The sequence below is a fragment of the Echinops telfairi genome, unplaced genomic scaffold, assembly GCF_000313985.2.
Source record: "Echinops telfairi isolate 266 unplaced genomic scaffold, ASM31398v2 ScPeMD7_7475;HRSCAF=8513, whole genome shotgun sequence".
Taxonomy (NCBI): Eukaryota; Metazoa; Chordata; class Mammalia; order Afrosoricida; family Tenrecidae; genus Echinops; species Echinops telfairi.
The window spans coordinates 14,724,049-14,746,151 of NW_022111379.1; the positions used below are offsets into that span (position 1 = coordinate 14,724,049).

A 22,103-nucleotide genomic window follows, 5' to 3' on the forward strand; every position below is an offset into this window, starting at 1 on the left:
TTGGTGCTATACTGCCCCCTGGCTGGCTTATCATTCCCTCGTGACCCTTCTGTGAGGGGCTCTCCAACTGTCTACAGATGGGTTTTGGGTCTTCTGATGCCTGATACCTGATCCCATAGACACCTCGTGATTACATGGGTTGATGTGCTTCTTCCATGTGGGCTTTGTTGCTTCCCTGCTAGATGACCGCTTGTTTAACTTCAAGCCTTTAAGACCCCAAACGCTATATCTTGTCGTAGTTGGACACCATCAGCTTTCTTCACCACATTAGCTTATGCACCCATTTTGCCATCAGTGATCATGTTGGAAAGGTGAGCATCACAGAATGCCAGGTTCTTAGAACAAAGTGTTCTTGTGTTGAGGGAGGACTTGAGTAGAGGCCCAATGACCATCTGCTACCAAAATACTTAACCTATAAATATATGTACATAGACTTATATCCCTATCATAATATATCAATATATGTACATATGTATCTGCCTGTATTTAGACCTCTATAAATGTCTATTGCTTCCTAATTCTTTCCTCTATTTCCTTTTACTTTCCTCCTGTCCCACTATCATGTTCAACCTGCATTCCGCTCTCTTTACTTCTTCTCGGCTACATTGTACTTGATTGAACCCCACCAGGCCTTCTATGCCCGACCTCACCATCAATTTTAGATCTCTTGTTGTTCCCTGGTCCCTGGGTTTGTTGTCTCCCCCTCCTTTTCCCTCACTTCCTCCTCTCCCATGTCCTCCCTGGAACCATTAGTTCCGTTGTTTTCTCCTCAGGTTGTTGATATCCTGCCTATCTTATACAGGTAGACATTAAAAAAAGAAGAAGAAAAATAGCTATGAATAGTTCCAGGTCTGTCTACTGACCCTGTGAATGTTTTCTGATCGTGTCTGATGCAGTGCCAAGCCCTGACCCCCCAAGTCCGAAGTTTACTTTCAGAATTCCTCGGGGACATTGTTGCTTTGCACCCCTTGCTGCTCTGTTGCGCTTCCTTCGTGTCATGTCCTGGTGTGGGGGACTCAGACCGGGCACAATTCCCACACTGTGTCTCTGGTGCTGCCCCCACCACCACCCCCGCCTCCCCATAGCACTGTGGGTCAGTAAGGGCACGTCATGTATCGTGACTATCAATAACTTTGAAACAAACAGAATGTGAATAAAGAGAACCCAGACCGTCAAAGAGGTTGAAAAGTTACTGTTAATTTGGATAAATCAGAAACAACTTGATGGTGATAGCATATCGGAGTCTGCTGTGTGAGAAGGCTACAAGCCTCCATAGTGATTTAAAGTCCTGGACAAATGAATTTATTAGTGTAATGTTGGGGTCTCAAAGCTGTAGGTTCCCAAGACTGGAACTCTTGACAGGAGTAGAAAGCCTCATCTTTTTCCTGTGGAGCGATTTCAAACTGTTGACCTTCAAGCTAGCAATTCAATGTGTAACCACTATGTTACAAGACCCCCTTCGAGGCTCTACTAAAAGAAACCATTTTCCAAATTGTTTTCTTGAGGCCCAAAGGTTTCCTCCTGTAGTGTTTCGCCTGCTTCCTTTTTCCTTTTTTTTCCTTTTTCCCTTTAAGAGTTCATTCCTGTCACAAATTACTATTAAAAAGAAGAGGAGGGAGATTCAAACCAGCGAGCCAGCCCCTTGTCTGGGCTGTGAGATTTAAGGAGTTTGTAGCAGAGATGGGGTACGTACACCCTCTAGAATTCAAACAAGCAAACAAACAGAAAGCATCTGCATTGCTTCCTCGGCACACAGTTGCAGCTTGTCCTTTATGTGTATGTTATCATTTTTCTTTATTTCCACCCCAACAATTGCAATAAAAACATCTTAGAAGACACTCCTCATCAGCTTAACCAGTAGTTAGCAGAGACGCGGAGAGAGGAAATGTAAGACAGCTGCCAAGTTGACCACTAAAGTGGGGTGCGATTTGCTCGTATTTGTCATATGCGGGGCTTTATAATTATAATAATAGCAGTGTAGTTACACTGTGATGGAAAGTTGACAGTTAACTTTTCCCACGTACCGGACGGAAGAACAATTCTGAAAGTTCTAGTTTCCCATTTCCCGGTAATTTGTCATTCAAGTGATTAAAAAGCTGTTTGAGGCCACAATTATGAATAGTAATAAAAATTTTACATATGAATGACATTAACACAATATTTTTTCTTTTTGAATTTCTAGGGGAAAACTACGATTATCCTAAGGTGTCTTGACAGGTAAGTGTTACGTTAACCTTGAAGACTATGTTTTTGCTTATTTCTCTTTCCCTGACCAGGAATTGAACCCAGGCCATGGTAGTGAAAGCGCCAAATCCCAGCCACTAGACTACCAGGGAGACATTCAGTATGTTTTTGCTTATTGTAGTTATACAGGGTAAGCTAGATTCTAAGAAACATATGGAAGGAAAATACTTTTGAGATCCAAATAAAATAGTTAATTCTCAGTGAGTCCTTAGCATGGCCTCTGTTAACACTCCTTTAAAGATGTAGCCAACAATAAGTCACAAATATGCAAGATTTCAAAAAGAAAAGAGAAAAAACAATATATACAAGATTTCCCGGTCCAGGGGAGCAATGTTAGCTTACCACAGTATGTATATGCTATTGGACTGTGCAACTCTACTGTTTAAACTATCTTCTCCATAAATACACTCTGATTAATTGGTCCGTGTCATCTTTAAATTGCTCCTGGATGTATTTTTGGAGTTGACCCTCAATGTGGAAATTGTACCATGTTCTTAATTGCTGCTACTCAAGTTCACTTCTTGACTAAAGGATGGCAGTGTTTAAGAGGAAGCAGAAATTAAGCTGATAAGGCATAAGAAACTGACACCAGTCCAGAAGGTAACACCATCTTTCTTTGTTGTACAGGGATGAGCCGCCCAAAGCAACCTTGGCTCTGGAGTACACGTATGGGAGACGAGCCAAAGGGCATAACACAGTGAGTGTTGTCCTCAGTGATACTGCTGTGCCCATAGTCGGGGAAGTGATGCTGACTGGTTTACAGTTTCCTCCTTATCGCCAATCAGTAAGCATATTCCAGTTGTTCACCTCAGACTGTTAAACCTCCAAGACACTTCAGCAGATGGGAAGCCAACCCAAGCTGTGAACATATTTCAGCTCTCTCATTTGGGGTGTCTTGGAATGCTGGCACCAGATTCCTTTGTAACGTGATTTATTTGATTTCTGCATTATGTTGATTCTATCCATGTGGCTTTTTCCCACCCTCAAATTAAAATCAGTGTATGAGTCACCTCCTGTCTCCTGAAAAATCTGCTGCAAAGATGGTCTTGCGCTATTGAATATTTGTGGAAGCGTGCTGCTCGGAATCGAAATTGTTAGCCTTTTTATAAATACATCTTGAAATCGTGTTTCGGTTTCAAGGTCTTGGTTGTTATAATCCTGTTTTCACTTGTTTAGTGTCTCCCCAGGAAGACTAGAAACTGTTCAGGATAAAGAGAGAACTCGGGTGTGTATTAAAACCAACCGAATGAAGCCTGCTGCCATTGAGTGAGTTGAGTCCAACCCTGAAGGACAGGGGGAAACTACTCTCTAGGATTTCGGAGGCTGTAAGCCTGGACAGAGCAGACTGCCTCATAGTTCTTCTGAGTGGGTTCAAACCACTGACCTTGGGTTTAGTGGTCTGAAGTCCAAACCACTGTACCACTAGTACATATTAGGGGAAAGTATACATTAGTACCTATTAGGGGAAAGATTAATATCTATTAGGGGAAAGTATACATTTGTATATATTAGGGGAAAGACATTCCTAAACAAAATCTCTTTTTGAGTTGTCACATGAGAAGAAGTGAGATCAACTTAAGTATATGAAAGAACAATCTAGAACAGGACAATCCGAACACATTTATCCTGTAAGGTGAGTTTTCATAGATTGATCTAGTCCAAATGCTTAATTAATCATTAGACCATGTACAGAGTGAAACCTGCGGGTTACTTCCTCTATTCATCAGAGAAAGTTGTTCATTAAGACTCTGCAATTAAAAAGGAAAGGGAAAACAGAATATGTTGAGATACAGGAGAACTTCATGTTTCTGACTCATGAGGAATTGGCCCCGAAGTCGAAGTATGTTTTTCATCGGAAACTTTGAGACTGTTTCCTGGAGCTTAACCTTTCAGAAGAACTCTAAAGATTTCCCTTCATCAAATTGTGAGTTGAGGGACCTAGCAAACTACTAGCCCCATAAACATTCATAGTTCAGATATCAACAGCAAACACGTTTTAGTGATTTTTTTTAAGAGATGAGAATTTTTCAAAGCTGCAATGTATTCCTCTGAAACCTATTTTAATGCCCTTCTGCCTTTCCCAAGTTCATGGTTATAGATTCATAAAAGCTCAGGTGATTCTTTTTTACATAATTTCTTCTCTAAACTTCGAATCAACCAGTTGAATTTTTTCATGTGTTTAACGTTCCTTAACAGTTCGATGGAAGGAGCCTTACACAGAGGTGCTCTCTCAGCTCCTCACCCCACTGAGTGGCCTGAAGGCTGCTCAGCGTCAGGGCTAGAAGCCGGTCAGTGTTGGCCCGCAGTCTAGAAAGGGTCTCTGGAAACCGGGGCTCTGATTTCCAAGTTACCTGATTGCCTAGCCCTTTCAGCCCTCTACCATTTAAGAGGTCTCTGAAAAAGGAAAGCATCCCTGGTGGCTTAGAGGGATCATCAAAGGGCTGGTAACCACAAGATTGGGGGTTCAAACACACCAGCTTCTCTACAGGAGAAAGATGAGGCAGCCTGCTCCAGTAAAGATTGACAGTCTCTGAACCCGAAGCAGCAGGTCTGCTCTGTCCTACAGGATGGTTATGAGTCAGAATCCACTCGGTGGCACAAGAGGACAACAGCTTGGAAAGGGAGGAGACTAGGTGGTGGAGACAGAGTGCTCAGCTGTTAACCAGAAGCCTGAAGGTTTGAGTCCAGGAGCACCTCGTATCTCCTCTGAGTTTCTGCTTCCGAAACAGAGTCCTGCTCAGACACATGGAGGGCTGCGGCCAGCCAATGTTGATTTCCCAACAACCGGTTTTATAGAAAAGGCAGCCATTTAATCTCTTCTTGCTCCCCAGCCCACCACTTATTTTTGTCGATAGGAACTTCTCAGGCACCCCATGGTGGCAGGGACAGATCTTTGGCTTACACTTTTGCTCAGAGGACTCTGATCTCTGGCTAGAGGCTGTCAAGGCCTTACATTGGTCAGATTAATTCTGGGAAGTTCCTCTGCTAGATCAGGATGATTCTATTCAATTGTTTTATCTCTGCCTAGAGTGATAAATTTCCATAAAGATAATACCAAGTGTCTTAACTGGTTTTATTAGAACTTGAGTGAGTGTATGCTGCATCTGACACTAGGCACAGTTTATCCCCCGGTGAAGCATTGCTAGAACCAGAGCAGTTATGTTCAGGTATAGACAGCATAGTCTCTATTTTGGGGAGAGGGGGTTAAAAATTGGTGATAAAATACATCTAGTCAAACCTAGGAAAGCCAGAACTTAACTAAGATGGAAACCTTAGTTAAGAGAGAAGGAATTGCCAAAACATTTCCCACTAAAACAAGTGGTAGGAAAGTGACAAAACTACACCCTGTCAAAGGCCAAAAAAAACCTCTCAAGACTTGGACGAACAAGGCAGCCCCATGTACCCACTATGCAGCTTTCAAAGTGTATGTAACACGACAGTTGTCATTTCAACCCTTCTTACATGTACAATGTGGTCGTATTAATTGCATGCGCCCTTTTGGGCAACCACAACTATCTGTTTCCAATTCTATCATTACCCTGAAGAGAAACTCTGTATCCATTAAGCAGTCCCTCTCCATGTTTCTCCCTCTCCCTCACCCTGGTAACCACCAAGAAACTTGAGTCACTATGCATGTGCCCATTCTAGATCTTTCATACAAATGGAATCATAGAACTGTTGAACTTTTGTGACTTTCATTCAGTATTATATTTTCATGTTTTATCTATGTCAAGATTTCAATTCAATTTTTGGATGAATAATATCCCTTTGTGCGTGTATCCATCACTTATCCCTTCTCTGTTGATGAATACTTGGGCTTTCCATCCTTCGCCTGCTTTGAGTGACACTGTAGTTGACCCTGGTGTGCAGGGATCGATGTCTCTGCCTTGAGGTTTTGGGGTGTACACCTACGGGTGGGATTGCTAAATTATGTGGTAATTTTACCTTTCACTTTTTGAGGAACTACCAGACTATTTTCAACAGCGTTTAGACCATTTTTCAATCCCATCAGCAATGGACGAGAGTGACAATATATAATTTTTAACCTATTTTTTAAGGAGTTCATTATTGAGTATTTAGTAAGCATCAGCAAGCAAACAAGGAAGAAATTACTGCAGACTTGATATGTTAATATGGTACTCGTCCACATATTCTCGTCCATACTTCTGTCTGTTCCACACCCCATCCCCTCTCTTACTACAGGCACACATGCTGATGTCTACATGTGTTCTTTTACCGAGGCGGGCCCACATTGGATTTGTGCAAGCTTTTTGCACTTAGCAGATGCTTTCCTTTTGTAAATAATTTTCACGTAATTAACAATCGTGGTGAAATATGCATCACAAAGCATTTTCCACATCACGTTTGACCTTGATTACATTCCTCAGACTGGGCAGCCATTGCCATAGACCTTTTCTGGAAATTTCCAGCACCATTGACATAAACTCGGTGGTCTCTACATGCTAACCCCCCTTCTTCCCCTGGAAACTCCACTGAAATCTGCCCACCCGGGTGATCCTGCTGGCATAGCTTCCAGCATCAAAGCACCCACACAGCCACCCAATACGACAGATGACAGACCAATGATAACTGAAGGAGGAAGGGAAAGGACACATCAGACATTGTCTAATCCGTGCTCTTATCAATCAAGGGATTTATATGTTTCGTTCCTTTCAAACTCACAGCGTCCATTAAGATAGCTCCTGTTACCCCCATTTTACAGGAGAGGGCTATGGGGCTCAGAGAAGCAGTCACAGGGCCGAGAAACACTGGCCCTGGCTTTGAAAGTTAGGGCCTTCTGACTTCTACATCCTTCCCTGACCGCATTTCCTCCAGCAAAGGTAGACACCAAGTGCTCCACAATTCGTGTATGACAGCACTCCCCCTTGGGGACAGGAAGGGATGGAAAGTGGGACAGGTCAAGGCTGAGGAGTGAACCCACATGAGGTATGGTCTGAGGGATTCGGAGGTGAGGTGGCAGGGAAGACCTTCCAGGAAGACGCTGCTGCCGTGAGGGCCTGGACGCCACCAGAAGGCATCGGTGAGGAATAGAATCCCAGTGTGACCGCCTGGAGAGAGTCTACAAAGCCAAAGGGTGCGACAGATGACCTCTATTGACATTCTCTCACATACTTTCCGTGAGACTGTCATATTTCTCATCTAGTTTTGTTACACTGCATCCTGTATTTTGGAGGAAAATGGGGTTCCAAAGATGAAAATGCCCAACTGTGTTCCCCGCAGAACATAATTTAAAATGTAGTATAGTCTGGAAGTTCCGCGAAGCCTGAAACCGGGGGTGAGCCCACTGCTATCCGAAACACCACGGACCTAGCTCCCACTATTAAAGCAACATGCAAGCCACCATACTGCCACAAACTGACTGACTACTCGGGAAATAATAAAATATGAGAAAGCATTTAAAATGAACAATGTATTTTTTTTAATATTAAAACCTTTCTTCTTCTTTTTTTTTCTTTCTAAGCCAAAACATATTGCTCACTTTTGGGAACTGGGTGGAGGAACATCTTTACTGGACTTAATCACCATACCAATTACGAGTGACACCTTAAGGTAAGGGAGCCCGTTGGGGGTGGGGGGGCTGGGAGTCCACAGCAGGCTCCACAGGGCGAATGAGTGAGCTTTTGTGAATCAGAATTTTATGTCCCCTAAGGCATCTACCATTTTCTTGCTGTGCCCTTAAACTATAAAGCTTTCATAGTGTTTTAAAAAGACCAGAGTTTTGGCCTGTGCTAAAATGAAATCACTGGCATTCCAATTTGTAACATGTTTTATAAACCTCCAAACACCACCAACAAAAACATGTCAAATGACACTTGGGCCATGAATTCACTTGGCAAAAAATAAATTTGAAATGCATGACTTTCCACTCCTCACGTTGGTGGGAGCTAATTGACCTCTGGAGGTTTTTCTTCAGCTGGGTATGCAAGTCCACCTTAGAACTGAATCCTCCTTGATACGTTGGAGTTTCCCTCAGGGCAAGGCCAAGGGCGGGAGCAGGGGGAGTCTCACTGTTGCTGACCTTCATGGAGGAGACCTCACAGAAGACCTCAAAAACCCGGGGTGGCATGTTTCTGACAACGACTCCCACATGTGGAAAAATTGTGACATTTCTCAACAGTGTCTCTGGGAACCCGCCTTGGCCAAGGAAAACAAAAAGCTTAAAAAAATCTGAGAGATCTCAGTCTTGTCAACGTTTGACCCCAACTCATTGCCACATGGACCAAACCCAAAGGCTCAGCAGTTCTTTTTGGAAAGCCCTAGCGTATCTCATTCTCTCTTCTCAACAGAGTGATTCTTTTTTCATACTTAGCCAGATGCAGGGAATACTGGTTTGATTCATCCAGTGATGTTTTTCTTCTTAAAGAAATACAGAATGCTGCCCTTTATCTATTTGTCCTACTCACTTAGATAGGAAACTAGGAGGAAATGTGAAAGGCTCAAAGAAAGTAAGGACACCTGCAGTCACATAAAAAATAACCATTGCTAACATGGCATGGTATTATTCATTTCCATCTTTCCAATTTGGGATGTTTCATACGCATACACATTGAGCTCTTACTTTTCCATGTAAAATCACCATTTCCTGTGACATTACTTTTCAGAAACTTGGTACTTTACATCTCTGTAATTTTTCATGTGTCCCCCTGGAAAGGGGATAAATGAAGTGAAGCTGCGTGACAGTGAGAGTGTTTCATGGTGGTGTGTCTGTGGGGCGGTGGGCGGGGCAGGAGGAGCTGGGAGGTGTCAGGTCCCAGTTCGTGGTGCGGCTGGAGACAGAAAGGAGCAAGAGGCACGGCCGGTTCTTACTGCATGGGAGCCGCTTGGGCTCGGGCTCTGACTTGTTCCATCACCTTGTTGCTTGGGAAAGTTTTAATCTCTCACTTGGTGAGGGCTTGGGCTTGGGTTCCCAGGACCCAGTGCAGCTGGGGCCTGCACTGGCCGGGAAGAGGTCACTGTCACCAAACACAGACGGACAAGAGGCCATAGCCGGTCACACCGTGTAGGTTGCTGACGAGTTAACAAATTCATGGAAAACATTTCGCTCTGAATGTAGTTTTCCGGGATTAGTATAACACACAGTTTTCTTGCCTTGGACAAAACTCCGTCACTTGAGAAAATAATGTTGCCCAATGCTATTAGATATTGTTTATCTTTAAAATAGTTGCTCATAGAAGGACTGTGGGTGCATTGAGTATTTCCACAGACTTCAGATGTTATGTGATAGAACATTTCCTGTGGTCTCAGCCCGTCTTATGAGTTTATCTTTAAAAAAACATGTCTTAAATTGTTTGCGCTGCCATTTGTGGTGGAGCTGAAAAGCAGCGCCTTGTAGAAAACCTTGTGCTGCGTGAGAGGAATCCATCATCAAAGGACATGTTATTATGGCCTCACGTTTATAGAATGACGTGCACACTAGTTGTTTCTTCGGACACCACTGTTCATTGGTGGTTACCAGTGATGGTGGGGGACAGGAGACAGTCATTCTCTGGACAGTACCTACTCACAGCTGTGGGGTCAATTCCAACTAAACCCGAGGGGGCAGAGTCGAACTGCCCCTATGGGTTTCCAAGGCTGTAGATCTTTATGAAATCAGGCTGTCTTATCTTTTTCTGTGGCTGGTAGTTTTAAACTGCCCGCCTTTTAGCGGTCCAGCACTTCGCCGACTGCACCAGCAGGTCTCTTGGTAGTGATTCCCTTTTCTTCTGCATGATGATGGGGAAGGTACAATGTGGGACAAGGGAGCACAGCACAAGGCTGGGAAATGAAGGCCACTGGGCTGTACACATGAGTATCCTGAATACTGTTCTATAAATCTTCACCTTAGCTCACAATAAAAAAAACTCTAAAAAATAAGTTTCTATATCTGTTTTACTATGGTGTAGTCAATACTATGTTATCTATAATTGTGTACAGCAACCGAACCAAACCCATTTCTGTTGAGTCGAGCCTCTGTAGCGAACTGCTCATCGAGTTTCCAAGACTATAAATCATCTTTATGGAACATACTGCTCCAGCGTTCTCCTGTTGAGTGGCTGGTGGGATCTTTTGGCTAGCAGCCAAGTGCTTCCTCATGGCAGCACCAGGGTTCCTGTTTAATAACAACCAAAATACATCTGTGTGCATATATGCATATGCATGTATAGGGAGCCCCGGTTGTGTAATGGTTACAGGTTGGGCTGCAATCCACGTGGTCAGTAGTTAGAAACCACCAGCAGTCCGAGGGAGAAAGACTGGACTTTCCACTCCGGAAACAGTTACCGTCTCGGAAACCCACAGGGGGCCGCATTGGCTCGATGGCAGCGAGTTTGGTTTGGTACACATATGTGGGTGTGCACAGTAAAACAGTCAAAGAAGCTTGTTTGCCTTAAAAGAACACTTTCATTGTGAATTAGGTGAAGATTTACAGAACAGACTATCTGTTTTACATTCAACAATTCATCGATATTTTCTTTCGACTTATCCTTTGCAGTCCCCTAGTGTACCATCACTAATCCAACTTCCTCCTGGGGCTGCCTGTTTCCATTGCTCCTCCTCCCGTGTCCTTCTGAACTCTGTCCTTGGGTAAATGCTGCCCCTTGATGGTAAATGGCTGATTACTCTAACACAGGGATGAGTTCCAGTCCAGCCCAGAGGGTGCCTAAGGAACATAGTCTTGGGGGGTTCCCCCAATAAACCTGTCTCTTTCATGATTTTAAGTTTATCCCACAGTTTTCTCCCACCCTACCAGGAACTTCTGATTGGGGTGGCAGTGTGTGAGCCGCTTCTAGTTCTTCAGGTCTCGGAGTTATAGAGACTGACGAGAAAGTGATACTTCTTCAACATACTTCTTCATCTCACAAGATTAATATTCTTGCTTTGAAGACTCAGGGTCATAGTCTTGTGGGGCAGCTTTGTCATTTGGCAGAAAACAGTCCATATAGATCAAATTCTATGTCCCAGTCTGGTGAATAGTTTATGGGATCTTGAAAGCTTACAAGTGGTCTTATAAGATAATGACGATTGGTCCCTATTCATCTGGAACAAAAGGGAAGGAAGCCTAAGATTCAGATAAAGATCCAGTTGACAGGACCAGTTGTGTCAACTTTTCTACCCTGAGACCAGAAGAACTTGATAATACCTGGTTACTACTCTCAAACATTCTATTCAGGACCACAGTGGATAGATCCTGATGGATAGGGAGAAAAATGTGGAGCAGAATTGAAATTTTCAAAAAACCCAGACTTACTGGACCCGCTGAGGAAGACTCCCTGTGGCTATTGCACTGAGGTATTATCCTTTAAGCCTTCAGGTGAAACTATCACTTTCTAGCTAAAGAACAGGTTAACTCCTAAAGAAATGAGTATCACTTTTGAGCACTGCGCGCTTTTAAAAAGCCATCGATGAGAGCCCAAGTGGTCAGCAGATACTCTGAAGCATAGATGAGAGGGTTGAGGGGTGGTGAGACTGGGTTAATGGGAATGGAACAGCCAAACCAAAATAAGGAGAATGTTGATCCACTGTAGAGAATGTACCCAAAGAAAATGAGCAGTATGGGTAACAAGTATTAAATAGGAACCTTGATTTGCTGATACACTGTAATTAAAGATAGAATTTATATATATATATATATATATATATATATACATACATATATACACATATACATGTATATGTGTATATATACATGTATATGTGTGTATATGTGTGTGTATATATGTATATATATATATGTATACATACATATATCAGCAGCAATTTCTGTTCATGGAATCCTCTGCATGAGTACCAGGTACTGGACCTACTGCTTTACATGCTTTGATACAGCATCTGATGTAAATCTTTTGGAAACGCTATGAGATAAGCAATTCTATAGTGTCCGTTTTGCAATCGGGGGGATCAAGGGTCAGTGTGCAAACAGAACAAGGGAATTAGTGCATGGTGTGAAATCAGGAAAGGTGTGCACCAGGGTTGTATTCAGTCTGTATGCTGTGCAAATCGTCAGGTAAGCTGGCTTATAGAAAGAAGAATGTGGTGTCAGGAGGCTTTTTAACAACCTGCGATTTGCAGCTGACACGCCGTACTTGCAGAAGTAAGGAGGACGTGAAACACTCCTGATGAAGATCAAGGATTGCAGCCTTCAGTATGGATGACCACTCAATGTAAAGAAGACCAAAATCCTCACAACTGGACCAATAATGGAGTAAAGGTTGATGTCAAGGATTTTGTCTTGTTTGGCGCCACAGTCAGTGCTCATGGAAGCAACAGTCAAGAGATCAAACCACACATTGCATTAGGTAAATCTGCTGCCCAAGATCTCTTCAGAGTATTGCAGGGCAGGGATGTTACTTTGAGGACTGAGGTGCATCTGCCCCAAGCCATGGTATTTTCCATTGCCTCATGTGCATGTGAACATTACACCTTGGATAAGGAAGAGCAAAGAAGAATCGATGCATTTGAATGATGGTGCTGGAGAGGAATACCACAAATACCATGGACTGCCAAAAGAACAAACCGACCTGTCTTGGAAGGAGTACAGCCAGGGGAAGGCAGGGCATGACTTCTTCTTACATCCTTTGGACATGTTGTCAGGAGACACCTGTCCCTGGAGAAGGGCATCATGCGTGGTAAAGTAGAGGGGCAGAGCGAAAAAGGAATTGACACAGGATGGATTGACACCAAGGCTGCAACAGTGGGCTCAGGCATAGCAACAATTGCTAGGATGGTCTTAAGACCACGCAGTATTTTGTTCTGTTGGGCATAGGGTCACTGTGGGTTGGAACCAACTTGCTGGCACTTAACAACAACAATTTTGCAATTGAAGAAACTGGAAGTTCACATAAGTAACCTGCCTAAGATTGTACATTAAGAACCAAAGCAACAGCCCAGACTCTTACCTTGTCCTGAATCCATTCCTAGTCTACACTATGTCGTCTACAGTAGTATGAGGTGACCTTACTTTGTTATGATAACTAGAGCTCTGAAAAGTGGCGCATAACATTGAACTACGTGGGTTAAATCACTTTTTGAAACCAATGGAGACCTTATATTTGAAAGGAACCAGTCAGTGGTCAGTCCAGGTCGATGAGCATGCAGTTAGAGGGCCTGACAATTGTGCTGATTGTATTTGCACAGGTAGCCAGGTAAGCACCTTGTTGGCTTAGATGGTATGTTACACATCAGAATCGTAAGAACATTTTTTGTAACTGCTTTTGCCCACACGCCATGTAAAATGGAGGAGCTGACAATTGCCCCGCATCAAAGAATAGAATTCTGTGCACCTCAAAAGGGCAGAGTCTAAAATTCCAGTTGTCTGTAGCACTCAGTTTGGGTCGCTAAGTCCCCCCGTGGACTGAGCCTTTGGTGAATCCCCTCTGACCATTGATCAGGGCTGTGAATAGCTTTGCTGTCAGAGTGAACTGGAAATCGGGTCAACACAGGTGCAGGTAGCTTAAAATTAGCACCTTCTCATTGGTTCTCCCTTTTGACTCATTTTAAATGTGTTCTAATGTTTCATAGTTGCTGCTTTGTTTTTGTTTGAGGTTTTGCTTTGTTGTATTTTGTTATTGCTGTTGGGGTTTTTTTGTTTTCGTTGTTTGTATGTTTTTCTTTATGTGAAATCAAGGATAGGTAAATCTAGAAACAGTAACCGTGTTGATTGTTTCTTAGGGTTATGGCAGAGGAGGTTAGGGGAACTAATTATGAATACAAGAAAGAGAACAAATTTCCAAAATGGAGTGTGGTGAAGATCGCATAAATCATTGAATTGTGTGATATGTGAATTACATGTCAGTGAAACTTGAAATTTTGTAAAAGGGTAGAATTTCAGTTGTGATTGCACTCTTCTGTAGCCTACTAATTTCGCAACGGGAAAAATCAGAAGTATGTGAGCATCTTCCTGTTTGCGTTTTACAAATTGAAGGTTTGTGGCGACCCTTCGTTGAGCAAATAGATCAGTTCCATTTTCTAGCAGCATGTGCTCACTTCATGTTTCTGAGTCACATTCTGGTGGTTCTCACAATATTTCTGATTTTTCCCAGGATGCAACTATAATGCGTAGCCTACAGAAAAGTGTAAACATAACTTATGCACTGGGAGACCAGATGCTTCATGTGCTTGCTTTTTGGCGATATGTGCTTTCTTGCATTGGTCTAGAACTGAACGTACCATCCCTCCAAGCTCAGCCGCATTGGCATAGTAATTGTACTTAATTCTCAAACAAGGGTTCATCAGTGGGAACAGTTCTAGGGAAGTGTTTGCTAAAGGCACAGTTTATGTTGGCTCAGCTCAAATCCTGGGGACTTGATTTGTTTCAGGCGCCTCTCCTCTCCACTTCCGGCAGTTGACTCTTCCTGAATTAGCACCTGCCTCTTGCTCGGCCTCCTTTTTCCTGTCTTGTCATCATGGACAAGCCAGTGTAGAGTCCTGCCAGGCCTTTCTTCCTTCTCTCTTTGCAAAGCAGTTTCAAAATATCCATTCCCTGTCTTTCAAAGTGCTTAAGGTGGTGGCGGGATAGGAAGGACAGAACCCAAGGGGGAAAGTCATGGTCACTCCACTGGTGTACTGCACGTGTGTTTGGACAGTAGCTTTTCAGATGCTATGTTTCTAATCCCAGAGCAGTGCCTCTGATAGAGGGCATGTCAAATCAGGTGGGAGGAACAATATGCATGTATGTGTGTGGTGGTAGGTGGTAGGTGGAGGGGATACCATAAAAGGCAAATGAAAAGGGTATTTTAAATTTGCCAAAGATATGGCAGTCCATGCCACTGTCAGTATTCTTCACCAACACCATCATACAAATGTATCGATTCTTCTTAGTCTTCCTTATTCATTATCCAACTTTCACATGCATATGAGGCAATGGAAAATACCCTGAAGCATCTTAGTCCTCAGAGTAACATCCTTACTTTTCAGTACTCTAACTGAGGACTTGTACAAGAGGATGTGCATCATTTGATCTCTTGACTGCTGCTTCCAGGAACATTGATTGTGGACCCAACCAAGACAACTTGACAACTTCAACCTTTTCTTCATTTATCATGATGTTGTCTGTTGGTCCAGTTGGGAGGATTTGAGTATTCTTTACAGTGAATTGTAAGCCATACTGATGGCTACCATCCTTGATGTTCATCAGCAAGTGCTTCAAGTCCTCCTCGCTGGAAGAAGTATAGCCTGAATGCGCCTTAGAAAAGGATATCATGGTTTATAAAGTAGGAGGGGGGCAGCGAAAAGGAAGAAGACCTTGGACAAAACTGGTTGTCCCAGGACCCCTAGCAATGGGCTCAAACATAACAATTGTGAGCATGGCAGTGTTTCGATCTGTTGTACGTCGGGCCTCTGTGAGTCAGAACTGACTCAGCCGGACCTAACAACAACCATGGAGAGCGGAGTCGATGCTGTTTCTGTTGGGCATGGCCTTGGCTCTGTTTCTTGACAGTGATCTTTACCAACCATAGTTAAAGCTGGGAAATAACAGTGATTCCCTTATTATTGAACATGTGATGCTATATTTTTTCAATGAAGTAAAACTGTTTATGAGCTTATTAAAATGACACAGATTTAATTGACTAGATAATGGTGTAATAATTTTATAGAAAATCTTTATCATTGGTGCCTAAAAGACAACCCAATAGAGAATTTAGTTACTGTTTTATATGAATTATACAAAGCAACTGTTTTGCTTAAACTCAGCAAAATAACAAAATAATATAGATCATGATGCCTTGCTGTATCTGCTAGCAGAATATTTGTCCTGTGAACTAAGGGTATACTGGCCCACGATCGTGGCTGTAAATCTTATTATGACCATTGTCTAGAATACCCCTGGACTTGTGTCGATGTACAGGAAGATGAGCACTCATGCATTCGATGATGGTGGGGCTACGTCCATGGGCAAGGGGCATGCTTTCAGAGAGGGCCGTGCAGAGCAGGAGGAAGATCAATGGCTTTGCATCTCAGTGCCAGCGCTACCATTTGCTGATCCCGCCAATCTGTGTCTCAGGCTTCTAATCTATAAAATGGACATAATGACATCTTCTGGTTGAGTTGTGGTAAAAATTAAATAAGTTAGTTAGGTCCCTAGCATGGCCCATTGATGAATCTATTTCCTCCCCGTCACCTGGTAGCTGGGCTGTTGCTGCCACTGCTGCTGTCGGTTTCACGTCCCTTCTTTGGAGCACATGGTGTAGCTGGAGTTAAACTCAGCATCCTTGGACCCATCTGCTCCCACAGTCCAGTGGGATTGTGATTGACTTGTGCAAACAAGAACTTTAGTGTCACTATCGGCTGTGACAGTCTCCTACCCCTAGAGAAAATGGTGGGACTAACTAGAGCTGTCAGTTTGGCCTTTTTATTATTTACTTTGGGGCTTTCTCTTCATTGATAAGGTTGTTATTCCACGAGAACAAGTGTCGCGTGCTAGTTCTGGAAGGAAACGGTAGTGATTTGGAGACGCTGTTGACATACGTTTCTGTCTCTGCAGGACATTTTCCATTGTCCTTGTTTTGGATCTTTCAAAGCCTAATGACCTTTGGCCCACCATGGAAAATCTATTGCAAGTCACAAAAAGCCACATCGACAAAGTGATCATGAAACTGGGAAAGACACACTCCAAAGCAGCTTCTGACATGAGACAGAAGATGTGGAGCAACCTGCCGAAGGACCATCCGGTGAGTGGCTGCGGGGCCCAGTGCCAGCCTCGGGGCCCAGTGCCTAGTTACTGAGGCCGTCACAGACAGTGGCTTCAGATTTCCATGCGTGGCGGGACAGTCACTGGATGTAGATGAGCCTGATCACTGGAAAATTACAGCAATTTAATAAAACTTCAATAAGAGCAAAACAAGGAAAAAGACATTCCCTGTGATTGCTATGGCATACTGCACCCATCAAAAGACGGCAGAGTAGTGGTTTGAGATTGATTTTGTAATCTCCGAAAAATGAAGATAAAAAGCTAAGCGTGTCCACAAGTTGCCTGGCAAGAAGAATGAGCAGAAGCTAGAAATTAAAACCACGAGTCCTCCACCAGCCTCCACCAGCGCTCTGCACTTTGCATTCATTCAGTGTCTGTCACATATTCAATATCTTTTGCTCCTCTGATAAATAATTAGATTATCAAGTCACAGTGGTGGTATCACAAGTCCTTTCACAGCAGTCATGAAATCTGCTAAGAGCAGCATTTTTTACTGCCCAGAGTTGATGTGGATGAGTTTGACACTGGTCATATTGGAGCAAATCAAAAAGTTTTGGGCTTCAAGTCCAAGCAGAAGAAATGCGACTGCAATAAACAATACAGAATAGGAATATAAACCAAAGACCTAGGAAGATATCATATGGTAAATAAAATAAAAGGGCAGATTAAATTATATGTATATATAAACACTAGTTGAAGGAATTGCTGTTTCTGGTTTTAAACATCAGAAATGCGTCTTAGAAAGTGATAATTAAATATTGGAATGTTTTAATCACAAAAACTAAGTCAATGTCTATGTAGAGGCTGAAAAGTATGTATTTTAGGAAGTGACTAGACCTTGCTGAGTATATAGAAAGTAAGCAGTTCTAGCTAATTCCATGAAATATGTTTGTTAACAGGATCGTGAATTGATTGACCCATTTCCAATACCCCTGGTTATAATTGGCAGTAAATACGATATTTTTCAGGTAAGCCCTTAGCTCTGTCACTTGCAGTTGAGATTCTTGTACATGCATGTCTAGGTGCTATTGTAAGGATCAAAGTAACGCTGGAACAGTAAACAGGACTCTGGAAGGGATAGGCCAGGATGTCACACATCTTAGAGGCTTAGGACGAGAGCATATCATTAGGAAAGCTTTTTTAAAAAGTTAAGAATCATAAAAGCAGTGGCCAGGGGCAGAAGGTTTGGAATGTGTCTAGCCACAAAGGGATAAGACTTTATTCCTCAACTTTTAAATTGAAGAAAGTAGAAAATCCGTTTTCTCTTATCTTTGCCTATCAGAAAATCCGTAGGGCATTCTGCACAATAAAATGTGTGCTTGCATCTAAATTCTATTGCACCAAGTGTTTAAACAGAGTTTAAACCTGCTAGCTGTAGCTGCCGAATGCTGATGCTCTCGATCAGTTCGCCATGGAAACGAGAGTCAAGGGAATGGAATCCCGCTCCTCAGAGGCTATTTAAAAAACTAAGAATTGTTACATTGAATAACACGCGTCTGTCGCTGTATAGATATTTTGTTCTCTCGGTTGGTTGGATTTCTGTTTTCCTTTTAATACCGTCATCACGTTGTCTTAGGACTTTGACTCTGAGAAGAGGAAGATCGTATGCAAGACCCTTCGCTTTGTTGCGCATTCCTATGGAGCGTCGTTAATGGTGGGTGCCTTTTCTCCCCTTGCGACAGGAGGGGGCAGTACTAACCATGGAGAGAGGGGCCACTTGCTCGCAGCACCAAAGCATTCAGTAGGGTGTGTTACCCTCTCTCCTTTCCTATTGCCCGAAGACCATTTTCATGGTGTGCTTGACTTTGCACCTACGCATCAAACCCTTATGTTGGAGCAAACCTGGTAACTTGCTTAGATTCATCTACCTCGATTCATCTGAAAAAGGTAAATGGGTTATCTAGTTCATGACAACGTCCCCTCAAGAATTAGAATTTATATTCCCTAAAAAGAAAAAAGGAAGCACAGATAGTCTGTTTTAACTGAAAATGCTGTTTCTTAGAGAGATCAAAACCATGCTACCTGGGTTGAAATCTCAGGGCAGCCAGGTTTCTAGAGATGTGATCTTGGGCAAGTCACTTTATCTCAGTCACCTCCAGAGCACCTTCTTCGTGGGGTGATTGTGAGAATCGGAAGGGATAATGTATGTGAGATGCCTAGTCCAGGGCTCGGGACAGAGTTGTGTGACTATTATTCTCTTCCACCGCAGGACTAAAGTTTACCCAGTATATCTAATGTGATAAAAAATATAAGAAGGTTTTGTTGTTATTGTTTTTAAAGATTTCTTCCCACTTGCATAATTGTTTCTCGGTCTCTTTTTCTCTCTCACAAACCAAAGGACTCACAGGGACCCTGACATGTCTTCATGGCTGTAAAAAAGAAATACACTCTAGATTGTAAATTTCTTATACTTATCAAAACACTCCAAATGTTTCTCGTCATAATGAGAGCCAGTACCTTTAATGCTTGAACTGTGACCACTTACTATTAGAGTGACAGAGCACTGTGGAAACTTCATATTGACTGTTTTGAAAAGATGGAGGGGGTTTGAAGCGAATGATTTATCCAGAATAAAGAAGCAGAGACCTGGGTCTCGCAGTTCCACCTTTCTGCCGCTAGATAAGGCAGGCGGCACATTAAAATCTGGTCAAATTGCCCATAAGATTTCCTGGTAGCACCACCAGTTTATACATGACACAGTGGCTGCTGCAGTGATGGGCTCAAAACATAAGAACAGGTGAGGATGGAACAGGACTGGGCAGTGTCCCTCTACGTCGGAACCGACTTGACAGCACCTACCAACAACTGACCCAGTTGGATAAGCATTGGGCTGCCCACTGCCAGGTCGGTAGTTTAAACCCACCAGCCTCTCTGCCAGACACAGATGAGGCTGGGTGCTCCTATCAAGATGTACCTACAGCCAGGGTTGTTATGAGTCAGAATCGACTTAATGGCAGTGGGATTTTGTCAGGTACTAACCTAAAGGTTGATAGTTCAAACTCAAACAGCAGCATTACGGTACAGAAGAAAGGCCTGGTGATCAGTTTCCATAAAGATTACCATATTGTTACACAAGTAATGTATCCATTATGCATTTTTGCAGACCGAATTTCCCAGGCATCATTTTCACAAGTGCCCTATACCAATTTTTTCCCAAGTTGTTTATGTCAATTTTTCATGCCAATCTATTTATTGTTAAGCCTTGGCCTTGATGAGAACGGTTGCACTGGCCATACCCGGGGCCCAGTAGGGTTGGGAAATAGTCCTTTCAGCCAGCTGCACGTGTTTGCCTTATAGCAGCCCTGCCTGCAGACCCCATCCCACCCCAAGCCCGTTTCTAGCACAGCATGAGCAAGGATAAATCAGATTACCACAAACCCCACCAGACTCAGGCCCCACCATGAACTGCTGCCAAAATAAATCCACAGTTTCATTTGTTTATTTTCTGATTGCAGGGTACAGCCAAACTCAATCCATGACTTAAACCTTTATTACACAAATATAGGCAAAAATAGCATATTCAGACTACTGAATGAAAGTGAATGAGCTCAAAATTGACTTCTGGAAGTGTCAGGCGACATGCCTGGTATGCACATGGGCACCCTGTGCCAGAATGGTTGACATGATTTCATCATTTCCACCTGTTACATGTTTGTGCACATTATTCCTGTGAGCACGCTATTTGCAAAAATAAAATATGGCACCACTTAGAACATCCTGTGGATCAGCTCTTCCTTGTAACTGTGGGTTTGCCACAAGTTGGAATCAACCAGTGCCGACAGGTCTGACTGATGGCTGAGCTAGCTGTGCTCGATAAGCTTGGAGAAGTGAGAGCCATCCGTGTCTTTGCAGAAACAAATCACCGTGGATCACTCAGAGCTCAGGCTGGTCTTAGGGGTCCAAAGGTAGATGAAGGGAAGCCTGGTCCAGAAAACCCTAAAAGCTCAAGGACCTAATGGGTTCGGAAACGGCTCTCTCTTGCCTTTGCCAAGAACTTATCAAAGCCCCATCTTTCGATTTCAGTTCCATTCTGACCTTACACCTACCTTATTCATGGGAAGAAATTGAGTCTGCGCTACAGGAGTCCATGATATTGAGGAGGATTTTTTCAATCCTGTTGTTAATCCTATATAATTCAGTGAAGAATACAGACTCAATATAAATGAGCAAGCTAATAAAATTAACAAAAATAAAAACAGAACAACACCAATACGTAGAACCAGATTAAAACCACATTTCCCCCATTTAAGACGTGATCCTGCTCTAAGACTTGAAAGTCTGTCCCATGGAACAGGGATTAAATTTATTCACCGCTCTGTTAGAGTCACGGACGAGGAATCAATAGAGTGAGTTTAGTTCAAAATAGAGAACTTTTTAATACTATCATTACCTGACAGCAGAATGAGGTGATTTCAGAAGAGCTCTCGGCCTTGAGTTACTCACGCAGAAGCCCTGCAGCTCTTTGTGAAGGATGGCTGAGCGGGGGTTGATGCAGCAGATGGTGGGGTTGGATTAGATAGTTTCCAATGTCCTCCCAGCACTATGATTCTTTGAAAACCATTTACAATGGTTTTGTTCCTCTTTCATAATAGAATTAAACCGTCATTGCAATTTTAAAATTCTATTAAATTTTCCTTTTTTGTTGTGGAAATACTATCGTGGTAGAAGGGTTAAAATCAATTCACTGCGTCCTCATTTTTGAATGTGTTATCAGTATTATGATGTATTTACTTGCGTGCTCCCTTTTGCATTCCGTCTCAGGAGCCTGTCCCTTTTGTTGTTGTTTGTTGGGTTTTGGTTTTGACACTTATTGCCCATTTCTTGTTTTTTCTAGAATTGAGTGCTTTTGTTTTGTCTGTCAGCTTGTCAGACTGTGGTGGGTTGTGTGTTGCTGTGATGTTGGAGGATATGTCACTGGTATTTCAGATACTAGCAGAGTCCCTGGAAGTGAGCAGGTTTCAGCTGAGCTTGCAGACTAAGACCAGATACACAGAAAGAATGGGCTGTCCACTTCAGAGGGGTTAGCCACGGAAGACTCCATTGATAGCACTGAAGTACTGTCAGTTCCTGAAAAGCCAGTGAACAGAAGCAGAACACTGTCAGCGCTCGTGCCAGGCACTCGGACTATGACCGAGGAAGAGCTGCCTTCTCAAAGTCGAGTCGACCCCGAGGA

At 43.0% G+C, this 22,103-nt stretch overlaps 1 protein-coding gene across 1 annotated transcript in view; it reads left to right on the forward strand.

Annotated features, from left to right (window-relative positions):
• The window catches only part of DYNC2LI1 (dynein cytoplasmic 2 light intermediate chain 1), a 38,564-nt gene that overhangs the window by 1,960 nt on the left and 14,501 nt on the right, over positions 1-22,103 (forward strand). Inside the window, exons 2-7 of the mRNA XM_045285678.1 lie at positions 2,183-2,217; positions 2,872-2,941; positions 7,727-7,815; positions 16,724-16,910; positions 17,830-17,898; positions 18,507-18,584. Coding sequence (XP_045141613.1) covers positions 2,183-2,217; positions 2,872-2,941; positions 7,727-7,815; positions 16,724-16,910; positions 17,830-17,898; positions 18,507-18,584 — 528 coding nt within the window. The remainder of the gene's footprint in view (positions 1-2,182; positions 2,218-2,871; positions 2,942-7,726; positions 7,816-16,723; positions 16,911-17,829; positions 17,899-18,506; positions 18,585-22,103) is intronic.